The sequence below is a fragment of the Cygnus atratus genome, chromosome 1 (genome assembly GCF_013377495.2).
Source record: "Cygnus atratus isolate AKBS03 ecotype Queensland, Australia chromosome 1, CAtr_DNAZoo_HiC_assembly, whole genome shotgun sequence".
NCBI lineage: Eukaryota > Metazoa > Chordata > Aves > Anseriformes > Anatidae > Cygnus > Cygnus atratus.
This window is the reverse complement of record NC_066362.1, coordinates 106,691,746-106,711,151: the sequence shown is the minus strand read 5'-3', so window position 1 is coordinate 106,711,151 and position 19,406 is coordinate 106,691,746. Positions and strand designations below refer to the sequence as shown.

Genomic DNA, 19,406 nt, shown 5'->3' with positions numbered 1-19,406 from the left:
TTTATGCAAACAGTATGATAAAGTTAGTCTTGCTTTACATGCCAGCAAGAAGAGCAGTAAAATGACTTAGAGGTAAACAAAATGTTTATAGGCTTTCCTCATTAAAAAGTCAATACAGAATTATTTGACCTTATTTTTTTTAAACACTTTTGACTATGACAACATTTTTGCTGTTTTGAAATTTTCCTATCCCTTTGTTTAAAATACTAATTCATATTTAATCTCTATTATCTGATTCAATAATTTCCTGCTTTAATTAACTAAATCAAGTTTAAATGTTTAAATTACATCAGTTTTATTACACCTAATTATTGTTTATCTATGCCTATTTGAAATATTTTTTTTTTTATTTTTCAGCTGTGAAAACAGTAATTCTTTCAAATCTTAAAGCATTTTATAGTAAAAGCTTTTTGGAGGAAAAAAAAAAAAGACTGGCAAACCTCAAAAGGTTCTTTTGTTTTTATCAGTCAGTGTCTGTTATCAATCAATAATAATATTTACTTCTTCTAGCACTGCAAGTGGCCTAAAACTACAATACTCTGCTGACAAAACCCACACAAGACTTTAACTAGAATATTTACTTCTCTGTTAGATGACTAGGAAAATGACTCCAACCTATTTTGATACTAAAATTCACCCAGATTCATTAATACTAAGCAAAACTCCATCAATACTAGAAATATAATATCAGACTAGGAATGTAATTACAGTACTGTGTTGCATGTGGCATTTTCATCATGTTACAGAAATATAAGAAACGCATGGCTTAAATTGATTTCCTGATAGTATTATTAGAACTTGTTACTTTCAGGTAAAAGTGCTTTTTGCTAATCTGTCACAAATGAATTCCAAACATGGCTTTAACAGAATCACCTGAGTTAGAATAAATGAAGATTACTCAGTAATATGCTGAGTAATGTAACTAAAATATTCCACTATTGTAAAACAAAATAATCTTTTTGTTAATTATTTCACAAAAATGCTTAAATTGCATTTAAATATCTGAATATCATTTTGTTATTATTCAAAGTGTCCTTGGGTGCATCAAGCACGGCATTGCTAGTTGGTCACAGGAAGTGACTGTCCTGCTCTGCTCTGCGTTGGCACGGCCTCACCTTGAGTACTGTGTGGGACAGCACTCTGGGGACAGCGACAGGACCCAAGGGAACGGCATGGAGCTGGGACAGGGGAGGGTCAGGCTGGGTGTTAGGGAAAGGTTCTGCACCCAGAGCGTGGTCGGGCACTGGGACAGGCTCCCCAGGGCAGTGGTCACAGCAGTGAGCCTGCCGGAGTTCAAAGAGTGTTTGGACAGTGCTTTCAGACACATGGTCTGATTTGTGGGTAGACCTGTGTGGATCCAGAAGTTGGACTTCAAATGATCCTTGTAGGTTCCTTCTAACTCGGGATATTCTACCATTCTGTAAAGTAATATAGTGCCTGGATTTATGTTTCTTGATTGTACCAAAAAAAAAAAAAAAAAGTCTTCCTGAAAGTTAGGCACAAAGTTAGGCTGACTCTGCGGTCAAGAGACAGGTATAGCATAGACAGATCTCTTATCCTGAAATATTTTTTCTCAGATACATAGGACATGCCTGTCTCTCTCTGTTGAGTACAAACTTGACGTAATTTAAATTTTTTAATTGAACACTTACCTTGTATGCCTTTGACTAAATTGGCCAAAATAAATCCCGCGTTGTATGAACACTGCCTGATTCATCCTTCAAACTCTTCCCTCCTACAAGCTAAGCTCTTTGCTCCAAGATCCCTGCTGGTCATCTTTGCCCCTCCCTGGGGTATGACCTGGCTGATATAGCACCTGTTGTTCACAGTGTGCTTGTGTGTTATTCTCACCTAGAGACTTAGTTCTACCCTATTGCATCCTCCGTTCCTTCAGTGGCATCTCACCTGTAACTTATATTTCTTCTCTGCCTCATCTGTTATGACTAGTGTAAGCAGGTCTTGCAGTGCCCCCCCAGAGCCAGTGTCCCTTCAGATGTCCTGCCTACATGATGCTTTTCTTGTTTCGTCTTTGGTTTTGTGACACTGTCCTGAATCTTTAGCTAACCCATCTGACCTCTGTCCAGCTGTGCCTTGCACATTAGTTGCCTTTTGCCATTAGTTGTCAGAGAAGAAATTGCCAAGAAAGAAAGAGTCATCATTATTAATATCTTTCAGCAGTCCTATTCTTCCAGGGACATGATACCCATCAAACTCCTAATCAGTTGTCCCAATGATTTAGCTATTTTTCCTGCCACCAGTAACTGATTATTTTCCCCCCATTAAGATAATAAAACATTTTTGATCTTAACTTTCTTGTATTTCACTCCTGACAGCTGTTCTAATGACTGGGAGACATGGAAAGAAGCGAACTTAATTTTTCCTTGTATCGTGTCCCTTGGGAAATGCATGTTATATATTTGCAAGATCTGGTTCAACAGTTAGTCTTGAAGACATTGAACAATTTGGCACTGGTGCCTAAGCTGCTAACATATCCAAAACCCACTGGAGCTTGTACAATGTTTATAGCTACATTACTATGACTCCTTAGATAACTGGGTTCTCTGCAGTACCCCTCAATACAAATTCTAAGTATTTTTCAGAAGATTAAAGAGAAAGGGACTGTCCTACAAGAACATTCTCTCTTGTTAAAAAATACACCATAACTCCATCAAAGACTGGGGCTCTGTACCGTTTGATGAATAGGCCCTTCAATGCTCACCCTCCAGCCCCTCAGCATTGCGGGCAGAGCTGGGGCAGCAGTGGTGTGTGGGCCCACATCCCATCAGGGCCGGGCATGGGCCGCTGAGGAGCCTGGAGATGATGGGCCATGGGCAGGGGGGCTGTGGGGCAGTAAGGGCAGGGCAGGGCTGCCTTTGCCTCCTGGGTGCTGGCATCAGGTCTGTCTTCATCCAGAGCAGAGAATGAGCACCACGGGGGTCAGGGCAGCAGGGAGGGCCAGAAAATTTCCCTGGGTACTTGCTAACCTCCAGGTATGCTGGAGAACTCCCGCTATAGTGGTGTTGCCATCCTGGGGCTGGATAATGCTAGGATGTGGTTGTAGTCTGGGTCACAGAAAGAAGAGAGAAATATCTGGTGATAACCTTGGCTGTTGCATTTGGGGTACAATGGTTTTGTGTGACTACTGTAAAAAAAATCACACTGGTGAACTGCATTGCTGCCATACAAGGTTGTTGTGTACCTCTCTCCCTCCCATCTTGAAGGCAGCCTTGTAGCTAGGAGTCCGGGTCAGACGGGGGAAAAATCAGGCTACTTACTCTGGTTCTGTGAGGGGAGTTGTCTCGTTTGGCTCATTTACTGGGCTTCCATCTTCATGATTGGTAATTCTTTCATCCTCCGTTCTCATTTCCACTATTGGCTCTTTTGATCCATCTTTCCTAAAAATTATTAGAAGAGCCTTAGTCTTTATCACCATATTAACCACATACATTGCACTTAACTAATTATCAAGATCTTTTCTTTCAAAAGTAAGCAAATAAAAGGTAGAACTAATTATTGATGATTAACACCACTGAGACGCATTTAACAGTGTGTTCCCAATTCCTTGAAGTCTTCAAAGTACCCTGTATCCATGGCTACTTACTCCAAAAACATCACGGATTAACATCTCAAAAGAGCATTTTGTTTATGACTAAGTAATAAGACGATGACCTCTTCCTGGGAATAGACATAAACTTGGCTAACTTAGTATAGTAAATATAAGACTTGATGCCCAGTTATGCTTGAATTTTTTGGCAGTATAAAGAGCCTTTCTAGTAGCATAAACATAGCACAAGTGTGTTTTTATCTTCTGAGATTCTGACAATCCCAGCTGTCAGAGCAGGGCAAAGAGCCCCTGTGTGATAAGAACCTAGCTTGCTCTATTCAGGCAGGTAGAAGAAATTGTTTCCGTATGAAAATTCCCCCATTTTAGGAACAGATGCTAGTTTTCCCCACGTAAAGCAATGAAAAACTTTTGTGTCTATTGGACAATGAACTGTAAGGAAAACATAATTGTGAGTATTGTCATTACAGTTTTGTTGATAATATGGACTTCATATGGAAAGCTCTGTTTGCTTCTACAGAAGTATTGGCAATATTATTATTGATTAATAATAACTAGCACATACTTTTAATCTCAAAAGGCAGATCAAAGGATATCCAAGATATATCTGATATTTTCAAAATAAAACCTCTTTCCATTTAAATATTTAAAAATTCCTGACATCAAATCAGGAATTTTATCCTGTAACTTTATCAGCTGCAGTCTAGAAACACAGGGTAACTGAGTTACAGATGAACAACTGCTTTTGTATTTAACAGACTATTTTCTGGAACTGTCACATTCTATAGAGCAGTCAGACTGCCATAGCAAAGTTCTAGTTAAAAACTTGTCTAATTTGTATCTTACAGTTTTGCATCATTTCTGAGATGATAATCTTTAAAGAGGCTGTTACAACGACACCAATCTATTCAGGAAGTACCTGGAAAACCTGACCATCCTCTGGTAATTATACTCAAAGAAAATCTTTATAGACTAATAGGAGTGTTGCACAGATAAACGTGTAACCAAGAAGTGGACTGGGGAAGGATTCAAAGGTACAAGCCTAAAATACGTACACACACACACACACATATATATATATTTTTTTCATGGTATCATGATTTGTGTGTGATACCATGCACATGTGTGTATGATAGCATGCTCATTTCTGTAGATGATGCACATAACTGAGGCATTTAATTTAGGTGCTATGTAGACTTCTACATAGCTGTTTGATAACATTTCTATACAGTTACAATTGGATTCACGGCCACTTCATATCTATGAAAAGATACTGGATCATAATAGTCCAGTCAGTGGAGGGAACGGTAAGTTCTGCTTGGTTTGTCTGTACATGGACAGTCCTATGGACAAATGTACATGATTGCATAATTGAGCAACTGATCTGTAGAGAAAGTACAAACTGTATAACAACTAAAAATTCCACCGAGGGGAAAGCTATTTGTAGGAAACATATCTTGCCATTTCAGTTCCAGGTGGCTATGTGTATGCTATATGTGTTGTATCATCTGCATCCGTTGCATATGCAAGATAATTAATGACAATAGATTACCCACCAATCAAAATGCAACAAAAAAGTACCATAAAACCGCTCAAAAATTCAGAATGTGAACTGACTTATTCAAAAGAGGGAAATGTCTTTTAGAGAATGGAAGTTGGCATGAAATAAATTAAAATTTTGACTCTTCAGGACTGTCTTGAAATTTTATACTGACAGATTAAGCAGAGAGCAGGCTAAAATAAGAATAGTACCAAGTATTTAAAGATCTGGCTCACTGAAAACCACACCAACAAGGAAAGAAATATAGTTAAACAGGATAGCTGTTCTTGTAAAAGAAGTGTCATGGAGGAATCGATGTTAAGCAACTGTTTTATGCTTTGCTGAGACAGCACTAAGTGGCATTTGTGTATCAGATGTTGATAGCAATGTATAGATTGCTGTCAAGTGACATTTACAACCGTAGCTCCCTAAGGTCTTCCCATTCAGAAGGGGTCTCTACACCAATTCCTGGTACCATGGCACCAACGCCATGCTCAGTAGGAAGCTGAACCTGAGCCAGAAGCTTCAAATGCTCACTCTATTAAACAGGAGACACAGGCTTCACACAATAGAAAACTGCGTTATTCTTTCCTTTACTATAACCTGTGGTCATTTAGGAAATAATTGTTTTATGGCACAACCTCTCTTATTCAGAAGCATTATTTGACGTAAATACTGTGTGCCTGCTTCGGATTGTTTTGGTTCTGTGAAGCTGTTTCAAAAAGGGTTAAGATCCCAACCAAGAAATGCAATCAAGTTACCTCAGAAAAATGCAGTCTCTGAATGACAATAACCAGAACTAAAACCACAAAAGGGACTTTTACACTTCCGCTATCAGCAACAGAGAAGCCTAGTGCAGCTGTGAATACTAAGTGCCACCAATCTGATCTGCTCTACAAACAGCTGGGGGGAAGGACAGATCTGTGAAGGTGCAGCGTAATTGAAGGCCTGACTGCTGGGAGAACTACAGCACACAGGAATTGAACCTTGTGGAGCTTAAGCCACAAAACACAGCACTCTCAGATATTACAGTGTATGCATAAAAAATCCTTTAGATGAACATAATGAGGACATGAAGCTGACATATTTAGTAAATAAATGGAACTGCCTAAAACGAGAAGCCATAAGTAATCTTCTCTCCATCTTACCTTTTGAAAACCCAGTCAACATTGGGTCTTAAAAGCACTATTATTTTACACAATCAGTACTTGAACTGTTTAGTCAGGATCTTGCTATCATTTAAGGAAACATACTTGCCCATAAATGACCATTCAATTCCCGTTTGTCTGATGAAGTAGCCACTATATGAGGGCATTTGTGAGAATCAGGGTTGTTCTTCCCCGCTTACTTTTAGCGATCATTAACTGTTGCTATGAAGAACAATTACACTTACCCGCATTTCAGCCACATCCATCTCGGCACTTCTATTTTTAAAAACAAACAATACTTGTAATTCCAAAACTCTATGGGCAAAACCCAAGATTTTCCAGCAATAGCTATATTAGAGAAGAGAAACTATTTCACATATTTTCCACAAAACCATGTGCTTTACTCCCAGATTTACTGGCAATGCCACAACCATATACTGAGTTTTTGGGTGTTAGCAGCTCAAAGATGGATTGGTAGAAATGTAGAAATGGAGTTATAATGCTCTTTTACCTGTTTCTCATGAGCCCAAGATATGCCTGTATCTATTAAAGAACTGTGATTAATTTTATTTTGTCAGAGTAGCACAAGCTGCACAAACAGGCCATCTTAAAATGAAGTATAATCTATGTATGATCTTTTCTTTTCTGTCTTTTTTTTTCTTTTTTTTTCTTTTTTTTTTCCTTTAAGGCAACATATGTTCACAAGCAATTCAGTACATTTCAGGGAACGCTTTTCCAGGTAATAGAAACTTTTAATGACAAACTGCAAGATGGCCATTAAGCAAATATGAGTAGAACTGCCAGGTTTCTCTTTTAATAACGTTTCTAAAATAAGTAATTAATACTTACAAGTAAGCAGCCTTTCCTTCTTCCAGTTCTTTGCTTTTTCCACTTGAACCACTCTTTTTCCCACAAATCCTCCTGGTAATGCACATTAGCAATCCACATTGTCGTAAAAAGAAGCAGCTGACATCAGTCACCACAAGGATTAACAAAAGGGCTGCCACTCCCAGGCCAATGACAGCACGAAGTCCAAGACCGTTAAAAAGAGTATCTTGAAAGAAGAAAGTGAGAAATTATTAATAAAATTAATTCCAAAGAATAACATTTTCTAAAGTTTTCAAGTCACAGATCAGGAGGCTAAAAGATGTTTATGAATACACCATTCAGAAGCCAATGGAAACAGTCCTGAAAATTAAGCATGTATATAATCTGCTTAAAAAATCACGACCCACCTTTTCTACATAGTATTTTTCCATTACCAAAATTCCAATATGGTCACAAACCATAAATCACATTATTTAATAACAAATAATATCATAATTTAACATTCCAAGACTGAGTAGTAGGTCAGTATGCAGCTGAAGAAAAACATTTAAATGATAGCAGCAGAATAACAGTTGATGTAAGTTGTCATCTTCCACATTTCAAATGTAATTAATTAGCCATGGGGCTAAGCAGAATTACTGAAAGGTTTAAGAGAGTGCTAAAACAGTATTTATTTTTGTAAAGGTCATTTTTTAAATTACAGTAGAATGAAAAAGTCAAAGAAGAGTTTTTTCAAGCTAATAGTCTGCAAACAGTTGCATAGTGTCTTAAATAAATTAGTGTGACGAAAACTAGGCATATTATTAAATGGTTATAGGGCCAGGACCTCATCTTCTGTAGTTTAGAACATTGAAATACTTTCATATACTTCAAAATAAACATATTCCACACTTGATCTTGCCTTCTGTACTTGTATTATTAAAGCTGCTTATGTAATTTTACTTCATTACAAATCTCAGAAAAGATATTTTAACATTTCATCTCAATTGGTATTTCTCTAATAGACAATAATGTGTTTTGAATACTGTGACTCTTAGAAGAACAACAGCTATTGTGTTTGTGAACTCAGATGACCCTTATGAAGGCGACAACTTGTATCTGACCAGTAATTCAGGGGGAAAAAAAGACAACTCCATAATGGTTCATGGGCATGGCTAGTTCAAGGTGTCAGCCTAGCCCAGAAACAGGCTAATGACAATTGCCTGGTGTGATGCTATGTCCTGAGCCAACAGCACAGGGGAGGGGAACTGTTGTGGATTTTTTTTGCACATTGGTGTTGCACATCAGCATTGCTTGCTTGGTGTTACCATGTCCTGGGAGTGATGTATGAGTCAGCAGTGCAGTGGTATATTTCCATTTGCAGCTCTATTTATGCCTGTTCCAAAATAAGAGCAAGAATTTTTCTACAGTAGATCACTTGAGTACTGTCTTAACAGACAGATGGAAAAACACAGTATAATGTAATATAAATGTTTTAACAGGGTAACTGCTATCTTCCTCTTTCTCTTCTAACTCCATGATACATTACTGACTGTTCAGAATAAGAACATAATTTCAGTTTTTATACTTTTTGCTTAGCTAATTTTTAAGAAAATACGTATTTGTCCTTTTAAATATAATTGCAAATGATTTTCTTAATGACTTCTAAATCAATGAATACTAATAGAAATATATGCTTTCTTAGTCTATTTGATAGAAGTCTTAAATGGAAAGGTAAAAACCACCTTTTCAAAAGGAGGGGAACATTTTACTTTTTATGCAATCAATTTCATTGCCTATTGTATGGGTTGTTTTATTACCAAACTGTTCTTCAGAATGGCATTATGCAAGAAGCCAGCAATCAATATGTATATTTAGATGGGTGATTGAACAGACAGGTTTCTACAGAATTACTTCAATTACTTCTAGAATTACTAGATTATTTCAAGTTATTCTCCCTTCTTCAAAAAGGCTTAAGGAACATTATTTAAATAACTAAAATAATGGCACTGCAATGAAATGATGTATCATTCATGCATTACTCCATCAGCAATGTTGGAAGTTGACATTTCACACAAATCCATTTTCTTTCTTTTTTTAATATCAACATTCCTAGTCAAATATTACCTTCTAATACACCTTCCAAAACTTACCATATCAATACAGCCACCCATCTAATTGATGACCTCTTTTATAAAAATTCAGTCATTTGTGTTTATCCACCTGAATTTTCAGGTACCTACAAATAGATACTTAATCCCAGTTTATTGAAATGCTCATGTGTTTCAACAAATATAATGCCAGTAGATCCAATAGAGTTCAGTTCTAGGGACCTTATACACAGAAGCTTCTGTTCTTTGTACCTCCTTAGCCACTAAATAGAAATGTGGAGGAGAAAAACTAAAGTGGTCTTTTATTACGTATATTCAGAGGGATTTGGTGTTGATTTTACTGCTGTATTTTATTTTTACTGAGGGCTTTTTTTTTTTTTTTAATGCAATTAACAGGTCTTTTCCCTGTGGAGATAAATTGTGCAGATAATTTTTTAATTGATGTAAACAGCATTACCAGTGTCAATGGAACATGGCGTTGGGTTAAGAAGTGATTTAATGACACAAAAGCCTGCACAATAGTTTCACCACCAAGTGAAGGACATGTTTGTAGTAACAGTATTGCTCCTTTGTAAAAAGACAATCATATTCATTGTCATAGTTGTGGAGAAGACTTTGTTTTTAATTTCTCAGCTCGGTATTGGTGACTTAAGTATTTGATTGTTGCATGTTTTTCTATTTCTTTATGGTTGATACATTGACTTTTCATTTAGCATTCCCCATCCTTCCTACTGCCCTATTGTCCTAGTTTTCCTACTTGCAATTCATGTCGATTTCTGTTTCACATTTCAAAGTTTGATTTCCTATGATTGGCAATATTATTCCAATCATCTGTATTTCTTTCCTTTATCTCCCACACCAAAACGAGTGACAAGAACACGGCCACATCCTACCGCAGAGTGTGGAACATTGCTGGCATCAGCCTTTTTAGGCTCTTTATGTCCTTTTTTCTTGTGAAGATAGGCAGAAATTGGAAATGAATATCTGTAATGTTTTATTTTTGATACTAATCAAGCTATATAAATTATATTAAAAAAATAAAACAAAAAAAAACCAACAACTTTATATTCATCTTAATTTTGTTCTTTCTTAAATTACTGGGACTTTGTATTGGTCTGCCCACAGAAGTCAGTTGTAAAACTAACGCCAATTACTATTAAAGAAGGCTTAGACTTTTCACGACTGCTTTCAAAAATCATATCCTAATATACCTTTGGTATCACAATAATGTAAGATTTTGGATTAGTATCATATGATATCAACAGAAGTACCAACTTTTTGACTAGATTAAATGCTAATGTCATACTATATGTAGCCTTCAACCAAATTTGAAAAACACCTTTGTTATCAAAAAGTTTTGCCCTTAATTAAATTGGGATTAGCTTTACTGTGACAATTCTTAAAAAAAAACAAAACAAAACAACAACAAAAAAACATTATAAGTAGCAATGATTTTAAATAGATTTTTTACAATGTTCCATTATGTACCAAATGGAGTCAAAATACTAGTTCCACTTTCTGCTGTACCACAATAACACATTTATACATCTAGTATTTCTTTTCCACGTTGGAAGGTGTCCTGGTTTCAGTTAGGACAGAGTTAATTTTCCTCCTAGTAGCTGGCAGGGTGCTATGTTTTGGATTAGGATGAGAAGAGCGCTGATAACATGCTGATGTTTTAATTGTTGTAGAGCAGTGCTTACACCAAGCCAAGGACTTTTCAGCTTCTCGCTCTGTCCTGCTAGCGAGCAGGCTAGGGGTGCAGCAGGAGCTGGGAGGGGACAGACCCAGGACAGCTGACCCAAACTGGCCAAAGGGGTATTCCATACCATCTGACGTCATGCTGAACAATATATAGGGGTGGCTAGCCGGGGTTGGGGGCCGGCTGCTCGGGGATAGGCTGGGCATCGGTCAACGGGTGGTGAGCAATTGCATTGTGCATCACTTATTTCGTACACATTATTACTATTAATACTATTATTATTATTATTATTATTATTATTGTTATTATTTTTCCTGTCTTAATAAACTGTCTTTATCTCAACTCACAGGCTTCACTTTCCCGTTTCTCTCCCCCATCCCGGAGAGGGAGGGGGGAGGGTGAGCGAACGGCTGTGTGGTGTTTGGCTGCCAGCCGGGCTAAACCACAACAAAAGGACACATTTTAAACCACACCAATTCAATATCAACATGGGTGAAATAGATCTTAACATTATTTTGGAGAGGTTTATTGTCTACTTGTCTTAGTAATCTAATTAGAGTGAAGGCTTTTAAAATACTGATAAAAAAAAAAGTGTAAATTCCATAGTTCTGGGAATTTTCATTATAATTTGTCAAAAATATGCTAGATTTAAAATAATGTGCTTTTTATTATATTAAATATGACACATATAATACACCATGTCATGAAAATGAAGGAAACTGCCAACTTTAAACAGTCACTTCACTCATTCACTCCTTCAAATAAGATGTTATCAATGAATAATCTTATAGAAATAAGATTATAAAACTTTCAGCAATGCAATGAAAAAATGAAGCAAGATTCTATAAATCTCATGGAAAGTATTGGCAATTTTAAAATTTTCATTTATTCAATAAATTGTACTTTTAATTTTTAGTGACATAATTGAACATTTTAAATATATATGTTATTTAAATAATAGGAAAGAGCAATGAAAAACTTTGGCAAGTAAAGCAGAATTTCCCAGTGAAGAGAAATAAATAGAAAGATAAGTTTTGTGGACGCTCAAATTTAAATTCAGAGTAAATTATTTTTAGGAGTCTAGGTCAGACACTCTCATGGGAAGCATTAGAGTGAGAACCACCATCTAAATGTGTACAATGTACTGGTAAATTTCGTCCACAGAAAACTAAAGCTATTGCTTCTGCACAAAGAGACAGGCACTTTATATGCAACATTCATATATTGAGACTGATGTTACATGAATGTTTATCCTTTCACGTGACAAGTTCTCTGTATTCTTACAGAATCACAACATATACATTCAACTGCTTGTGCAATAAAATAATAATTGCATACAGTATATAAAGTATCCAGCTTGAACGGGGAAGTTGGACAAGAACACCTCCAGAGGTCCCTTATACCCTTAGTCATTCAGTGATTCTAGGTTTTACTGAAAAATATTCAACTGAGCACCTTTTTGTGCTTTTCTTTCCTTCCCCTCCTCCTTAGCAGAAATGGATTAAAGGAAAGAGATGATTCTATGTAGCCCTTAAATTTTCACAATCATTTACATTTTTAAGGGGAAAAAAAAAAGCAATGATGTAAAGTACTTTCCTAAGCTCATAGGGCTCATGTAAGCTCATCTGACAGCTACATTTGAATGGGTATGAATGAGTGTGCATTACAGGATACTATGCTTGAAGGATTATCCGTTCTTTCAGATAGGTCTGAAGCTAAAGTTAGGACTACTTTTGAGCTACATTGGTTGAAAATTATGAGTTAGAGGAGGAGTTTGAAAATGCTGCACTGGGTAGTGGCAGGAAAAAAAAATGATCTTGTTTACCATCTTCTTGAACTGCTCTGTCACATTCACTGTTACATAGGCTGTCCAACCATGATGGTTATTTCTGGACTACCTATGAAAGTTTTCTTCAATTTTTATCTGATCTGGAACTTTTCTTAGAATCAAAGGCTTCTAAGATTCATATACTTATTCAAAACCTCTAAAAAGATAACATAGATTTTTAAAAGTCAGTATCAACTGATGAGCATCTGAACAAACATAATATAGTACCAAAAAGTTAAACAGCTGTAGAAGGTCTTTTCTACCAGTTAAAACTACAAAGGTGGAAGGCCAAGACATTGCCAGAAGACACTAAAGATCTAAATAACATGTACATCATGAGAAAAACAATAACAGCAACAACAAAGGAATTTACCAGAATTGTAAAAATTCCAGGCAGGGATGTGGATCTGTGATACAGGGCCATTCCAGATATAAAAAATGTATACAAATACTCTGAGATGTGTGTTAGAGGCAGAGTATTGCAAATACTCAATGGCTAGTTTTTCATTTTAATCATTGAAATTATTCATTTGTTGTGAGATACTTTGAAATGCTACCTTATTCTCTTTGGGGATATAAGAACATTCAAATTTATACATATTAAGAGAAAATAACTTCTCAGTTTTTAGCAGCTACAGAAGACTCATTATGTCAAATAATTATGTCTGATATATATATTTCACTATCTTTTAATGCTTCTTTGCATTTTCTTGCATTGAAATTGGATATATCTCAAGTGTAGGACTTGCATGACTTTGTTTACTGCATGTCAAAGCATCCTCCTACTCCGTTTTCCAATAGGAAATGTCCCAGAGATGTTTACAGGGAGCTGTTGTGTGCTCTGACTCCTTTGGTGTGTGTGATCAAGATGCAAGGACTGTGCAACACCCAGCAAATCTCTGAAGTTACACATACCCAGAGTGAACTGTGTCTTGCGTACTATGTGAGGGAAACATGTACTCAGATTTACCAGTGAAGCCCTACAGAAAATGGGATGATGCTAGAAAGCGATGCTTAGCTTCGTACAAGAGCCTCCTTGGCTCTTGCCTTACTGAAGGCTCCTATGCCTTACTGAAGAAAAAATCATGGGAGGCAAAGAGGAGCAAACAACCAGTGACACAGTGACACACCCCATCCCCATCCGCATTCTCCCCCCTTCTCCCCCCCCGCCCCCAATAATTTGTCTGACGTAGCCAGAGCTGTGTGAGCTGCCTTCAGTGATTTAAAGCAATAAAACCTGGCTACTGAGCCAGCTAAGTGCCCAGCAGCTACACGTCCATCTTCAGATGAAACAAAAAATTCAATACAATCGCAGTTTCAACTTTTAAACCATCATTATGATTCTGTGCAAACATTTACTGGAGGAATGTATGATGGGAAAGAGACCAATGCAATAATTAAGGTTTTTCTCTATCCTGTTCCTTAATACAAAAAGATGGTAAGTTTCCATCCAGCATTAATTTCAGTGTGTTTTTTTTTTCCTTACTGATTTTTCCTACAACTTCCTACTAGGACAGATACTGCTGCAAGGCAGTGTACAAGCACATGAGGATGTGTGTGCTCTGCACTGCATGAGTAACATGGTCTGACACACACTTGACACGCAGCTTTGAAAAATAAGGGGGCAGTATTATCGATCCTGATGTAACTAAGACAAGTGAAGGTTCCCTCTAACTTTCTTCGGGCCACAAATGACGCATCTTCACCCTGAAGGAACTGCTGACCAGTTGGCTCATCACCGGCAGCTGCAGATGTGAGCCTGCCCATGGTGGAGCTACGGTGGGCTCAGTGGCAGCACCAGGAGCCATGAAGAAGAGGCTGTGCACCTTAGGCAAAGATGCACAGGAGGGACGGGCGTTCTCAGTTTAGAGTCTGTAAGATTATCGACTTTAGAGACTGAAAGCCGCATGTCTAAAATTGTACCCATCAGAAATGTTACACTTTTCTGACACTTTGAGTGGAGGAATTTTTCTTTACTATGGCAGAGATGCTCTAGTCAAGAAGTTTTCTGAAATGGACTTTTTCCTCTAATTTTAGAGGAAAATCTCTTTTGTGACTCTTTCTGGGTACAAAGTAGTACTTGAATTCTGACTGACTCTAATGGCCCCTGACAGCATTTTTTCATACGAAGGTGTCTTAAACAAGATGTAACTGAAACAGCTAAATAAAACAATTTTTGTAATATAAATCACAACTCAAGTATGCTTGTCAAGGATGTCTTGTCTGTGTCTGCTGAGGGATAAGAAGGGAAAGGAAAGAAGGCCATGGTAATTAGAAAAATTTTGCCTGGTTTTGAACTGAAGATATTCTTTGGAGTTATGCTTAGTTATTTTTTAAGCAAAAGTTGTAGGAATTATTCCTGGCATCATCAAACTATCTTCAAGGAGCTTCAGAAGAATCTCTAAAGAGTTGTCAGATAGCTACAGCTCCTTCTTTCCTGTATTTACTCTGTAACTGTAGTGAAAAATGTTTATTTATTTAGCCATTGCTTACTTCTTTGGGAAACCCCAGCAAAAACAGGGAGGAAGTCCCCCCCTCTTTCTGTGGAGGTGGCAGCCATACAAGGCCAAGAGGAGAAATTCTGTTCCAAGTGCTTCACACTTCAGCCAGATAATCAACACATTTTTCTCAGTGTGTTTGAGGCAGAAAAGCCAAGTAGGGAAAAACCCTTGCACTTTACAGGTGTGAGAAACGACTGCTTTTTGCTTTCAACATAGCACAGCTAATGGTGAGGGCGGAAGCAGTCTGGCCTTCCTGCACATTGAGGACGATAAGGCTCTGCGAGGAGAGCAGCTTTGTGCACCCTGTGGCATCAGCTCTAGGCCCAGGTGGTTAGAAGGCCTTGGGGAAATAACCACGTTACTGCAACCCCCTTTCCTCAATCCAAACTGACAACAGATTTACTGAACATGTCACTTGGAGGAATTTCTAAGAACCTGTAAAAAGTAATTACGATTGACATGGGTATTGAAAAAAGAAAATACAATTATGGGTGTTTTGAGCACTGTTATTGCATAAAAAATCAAAGTTATTTTTACTGTGCTAATTGGGAGGATTCAAAACATACTGTACATATACCACTGAGACCTGAGAGATTTTTGCATCTTATGCTGGATGACAGCTGTAACCAGAGTAATATAGTCAGGAGGCCTGGAAAAGTAGAACTATGCTTGGGTTGTGTTTGAATTGATAAACTATTTCAGGCTTGACAACACTTTCTTTTAGGTCTTTACAGAGGTAAATGCAAACACAGCAGTTCCAAGCACACAAGTTTTACTTGGAATAATATTTTAAATGTATAATTATTGCATAGCATTGGCTATAAAGAGAGAAGCAGAGAAGCTTAATATTTTAAGTGTTGCCAGTACTTGGTACGTGTTTTCACTTGAAATATTTACACTGATACACCTATAAGTGTCAGCAGAATTGCACATAGCAAGAAAGTCAGGTACCACTACAGTTTCTCCTAGTACAAAACACCTGCATTTTGGGATACATCTGTTTCAAGAAGGCAGATTAAATCAGCATGGATCAAATGCTCAGTGTATTTACACATATATTTCACATATTTGCTCTATTAGTTGAGTAGTATGGCAACCACCTAATATGAGCCAAACTAAAAAGCGGGGAATTCTAATCTAATTATTTTCCTTTTTTGAAAAAAGATCTATTCACTATTGGATAAAACATTGAGGTTTACTGTAGGAAACTAAATATTGGTACAAAATTAAAAAATCTCTTCAGTTACAAAATAGACAATGTAGACAATACAAGAAAAAGTGTTTATCAGTAATAAAGAAAATACAGATAGAAATGCTTTAAGTCGGTTTTGTTTATTACAAAAATGAAGACAGAAGTTGCATAAAAATGAACTTTGAACAACAGATGAAAGATGCACAAAATTACATACATTTCTTGACATCGTGTTTGGAAAGATGCTGAAGAACTTTACATTTACACTATGCATACATTATTCAAGAACAAAGCAGAGAGATGACAGTAAGTATTGCATGCATAAAAGAAACCAGTGGAGCAAAATAGCAGTGAAACGTGAATGAGATGAAATGAAACCGTATGTCATCGTTTTACAAATTAAACCATTTTAATTTAAATATTTTTTTTTAATCGCATTTTATATTGTTTTTAGGAACAAGCTTACAGAAACTGTAGTGCTTGCAATATTTTCCACATAAGTAATTTTTGGTAAATTTTATATATTTTTAAATGTAATTCTGTGAGAAATATACACTTGGCAAGATTTCTTTTGCTTGTATTATAGCTCATTTAAAATGCATTATTATTAAAATTACATGAAAATTACATTTTCATTAGGAATTGCCTCTACAAATGTGTTAGGTTTAAAATAAATATTCAGAACAATTAATAAGAATATCACACTGTGTAATGGGACTATGATGACATGAGTGACTACTGTGTTTTCTCAGGACTTCAGAATATATAAAAATGAACAAAAATGGATATTCCTACCTCAGCTACTTAGTGCTTGTAAAACATTTTTCTTAACATAGCTCCCAAGCATATGGCTTCCATACAGATTCTGCTTCTAAACTGGCAAATTTGGTAAATTTTCTACACTTGCTATTTGAAACTATTGACTTTATTAGGATGTTACCAATGGCATTAGAAGAAATAGGATTTTCCCTCTAAGATTCCATCACTTACACTTTAAGTCCACTATGTGTGTATTAAAAGGAATCTCCAGTTTTCCTGTATATTTTGAGAAATGAAATGGATGAAGTAAAATGTGAGAAAATCAAGTGAGCTCTGAATGTAGCACAGATTTCGGTGATGCCATTACAGACCTCAGAAGCTATGTTTGTCTAGATATTGTTCAAATTACTTCCTGAAAGTCAGAGTTTTTTTCCCTCTTTCCCCTAAAAACCCTGATGAAATGAGCAATTAAAATAATCAACAACAGATTGGAGGCTATTAGCCCAATAACAAATAGTATATGCATCTCTATTAACTCTTAAAAAAAATAAAATTATTTTGATTAGCTATCAATTTGTTTTGCATTTACATACACACATGAGTAGAGCTATAAAATTTAGTGCAATGAGCTTTGCATGCTAGAAACAAAATATAGTAAGGCCAAGGAATCTAATTGAATATTGGTCATAGTCACTTTTTTTTTTTTTAATTAAACCATTGCATCTGTTTATTTTCTATCTATTTTTCACATGCACATGATATTTCTTACGTTAGTGTTTGGCCCTATACTTCCATCAAAACATTACATGGAATGTTAATTTGTTCTTTAGTGATAGTGTATTTTATATATCCCATAAAACCATACAAACACGTATTTTCTTTCTAATACATGCAGTGTGTGTGTCTTTTTCTGAACAATATTTTCCTATTTATATAGACAGCAATTTATCTTCTATGAACTCTACTGTAATAAATAAAGGATCACTTCTGAAGTTGTATTATGCAAATCATATGACTCATAAATTTAGGAACTTGTCAAAACTCAGGAAACAAGAAAGACAGCAACTAATATCTGATTAGGAATGAAGGCAGCCTTAGACTCAAAAGGTTGTAAATCAAAATACTGTTCTTTAGAGATAATACTGCAATATCAAATAATAATCATTATCCTCCTTTAAGTTTCTGTGCCATCAATTTGAATTTAAAGCATACGTTCAGTGCAGAACATTTCAGGCCTTCAGTCTTACAGACAGTTGAATATTAACATTTCAAAATATGTGATAATGTTGAAAAAATTGTAAGACTGTCATTTACCATTGACTGTATCAATCATAAGATCTGAAATTCCTTTTACAATTACTATATTTAAAGGAACAAATTTAGTTATCTAACATTTATATACTAATGACAGCAGAATATCAAATTAAGTTTGAGAATATATATTTTTCATTTTAATACAGTTTAAGCTACAATTCAAAAGCTGTTGAGTATAATTTAATTTGCTAATATCTGTTTTAGCTTCTTTCCCCTTCTTGTCTGTAGGAAGACAAGATTTTAAGATCTGTCTTCCTGTAGACTGTACAAAATGTTGTAAAATAACCTTGTCCTTATTGTTTTTAAAAGGGAGAACAAAGATTTTTTTATTATTATTATTTTAAGAGAAATACAAACAAAATTGTATTAGTTATTCATCTCAGGAGATACATTATCCTCTTCCTTTTGTCTTTCTCATTACAGTAGAAGGGGCATTGTCTAGAACTGCCTGGCTCTCCTGTAACAAAATCCCTACAATATTGTCTTAATTCTTCCTCTTTGGACTTTGATGTGAAGACTAGAGCCAAAAGAACAACAATATATTCAAAATATCTGATAACCTCAAAATACATAAAGCAGAAGAACCTAAATTGGAGCTGACCTAAAATCTCTCACTTAACAGGGGAAACTTATGTAACCTACTATCAGTTAGAAAAATAAGAACTAATCCAATTTTTTTCTCTTTATCCCACTGGCATTGTGACACTGAATATAAAAGTCAACTTGTCATTCATAATGTGACATAAAGCTTCTGAAATTTCTCACAGCTTTTCGTTAGCCCTTTTGTAATATGCTTGGAGAGTTCAGAGTTGGTCACTCTCTAATCATCTGTCTATCATCTACGTTACAATCTTATATATCTATCTATCTGCAATGGCAGAATGATTTGCTAAAATAATGAATTTTTTACTAGTAAAGAGTATTTCAAGTATTTAACAAGAG

At 36.0% G+C, this 19,406-nt stretch overlaps 1 protein-coding gene across 1 annotated transcript in view; it reads right to left on the bottom strand.

Moving 5' to 3' along the window:
* NCAM2 (neural cell adhesion molecule 2) overlaps window positions 1-19,406 on the bottom strand; it is a 286,892-nt gene that overhangs the window by 2,592 nt on the left and 264,894 nt on the right. Inside the window, exons 16-17 of the mRNA XM_035545772.2 lie at window positions 7,100-7,304; window positions 3,276-3,395 (exon numbers count right to left, since the gene is read on the bottom strand). Of these exons, the coding sequence (XP_035401665.1) occupies window positions 3,276-3,395; window positions 7,100-7,304 (325 nt within the window). The remainder of the gene's footprint in view (window positions 1-3,275; window positions 3,396-7,099; window positions 7,305-19,406) is intronic.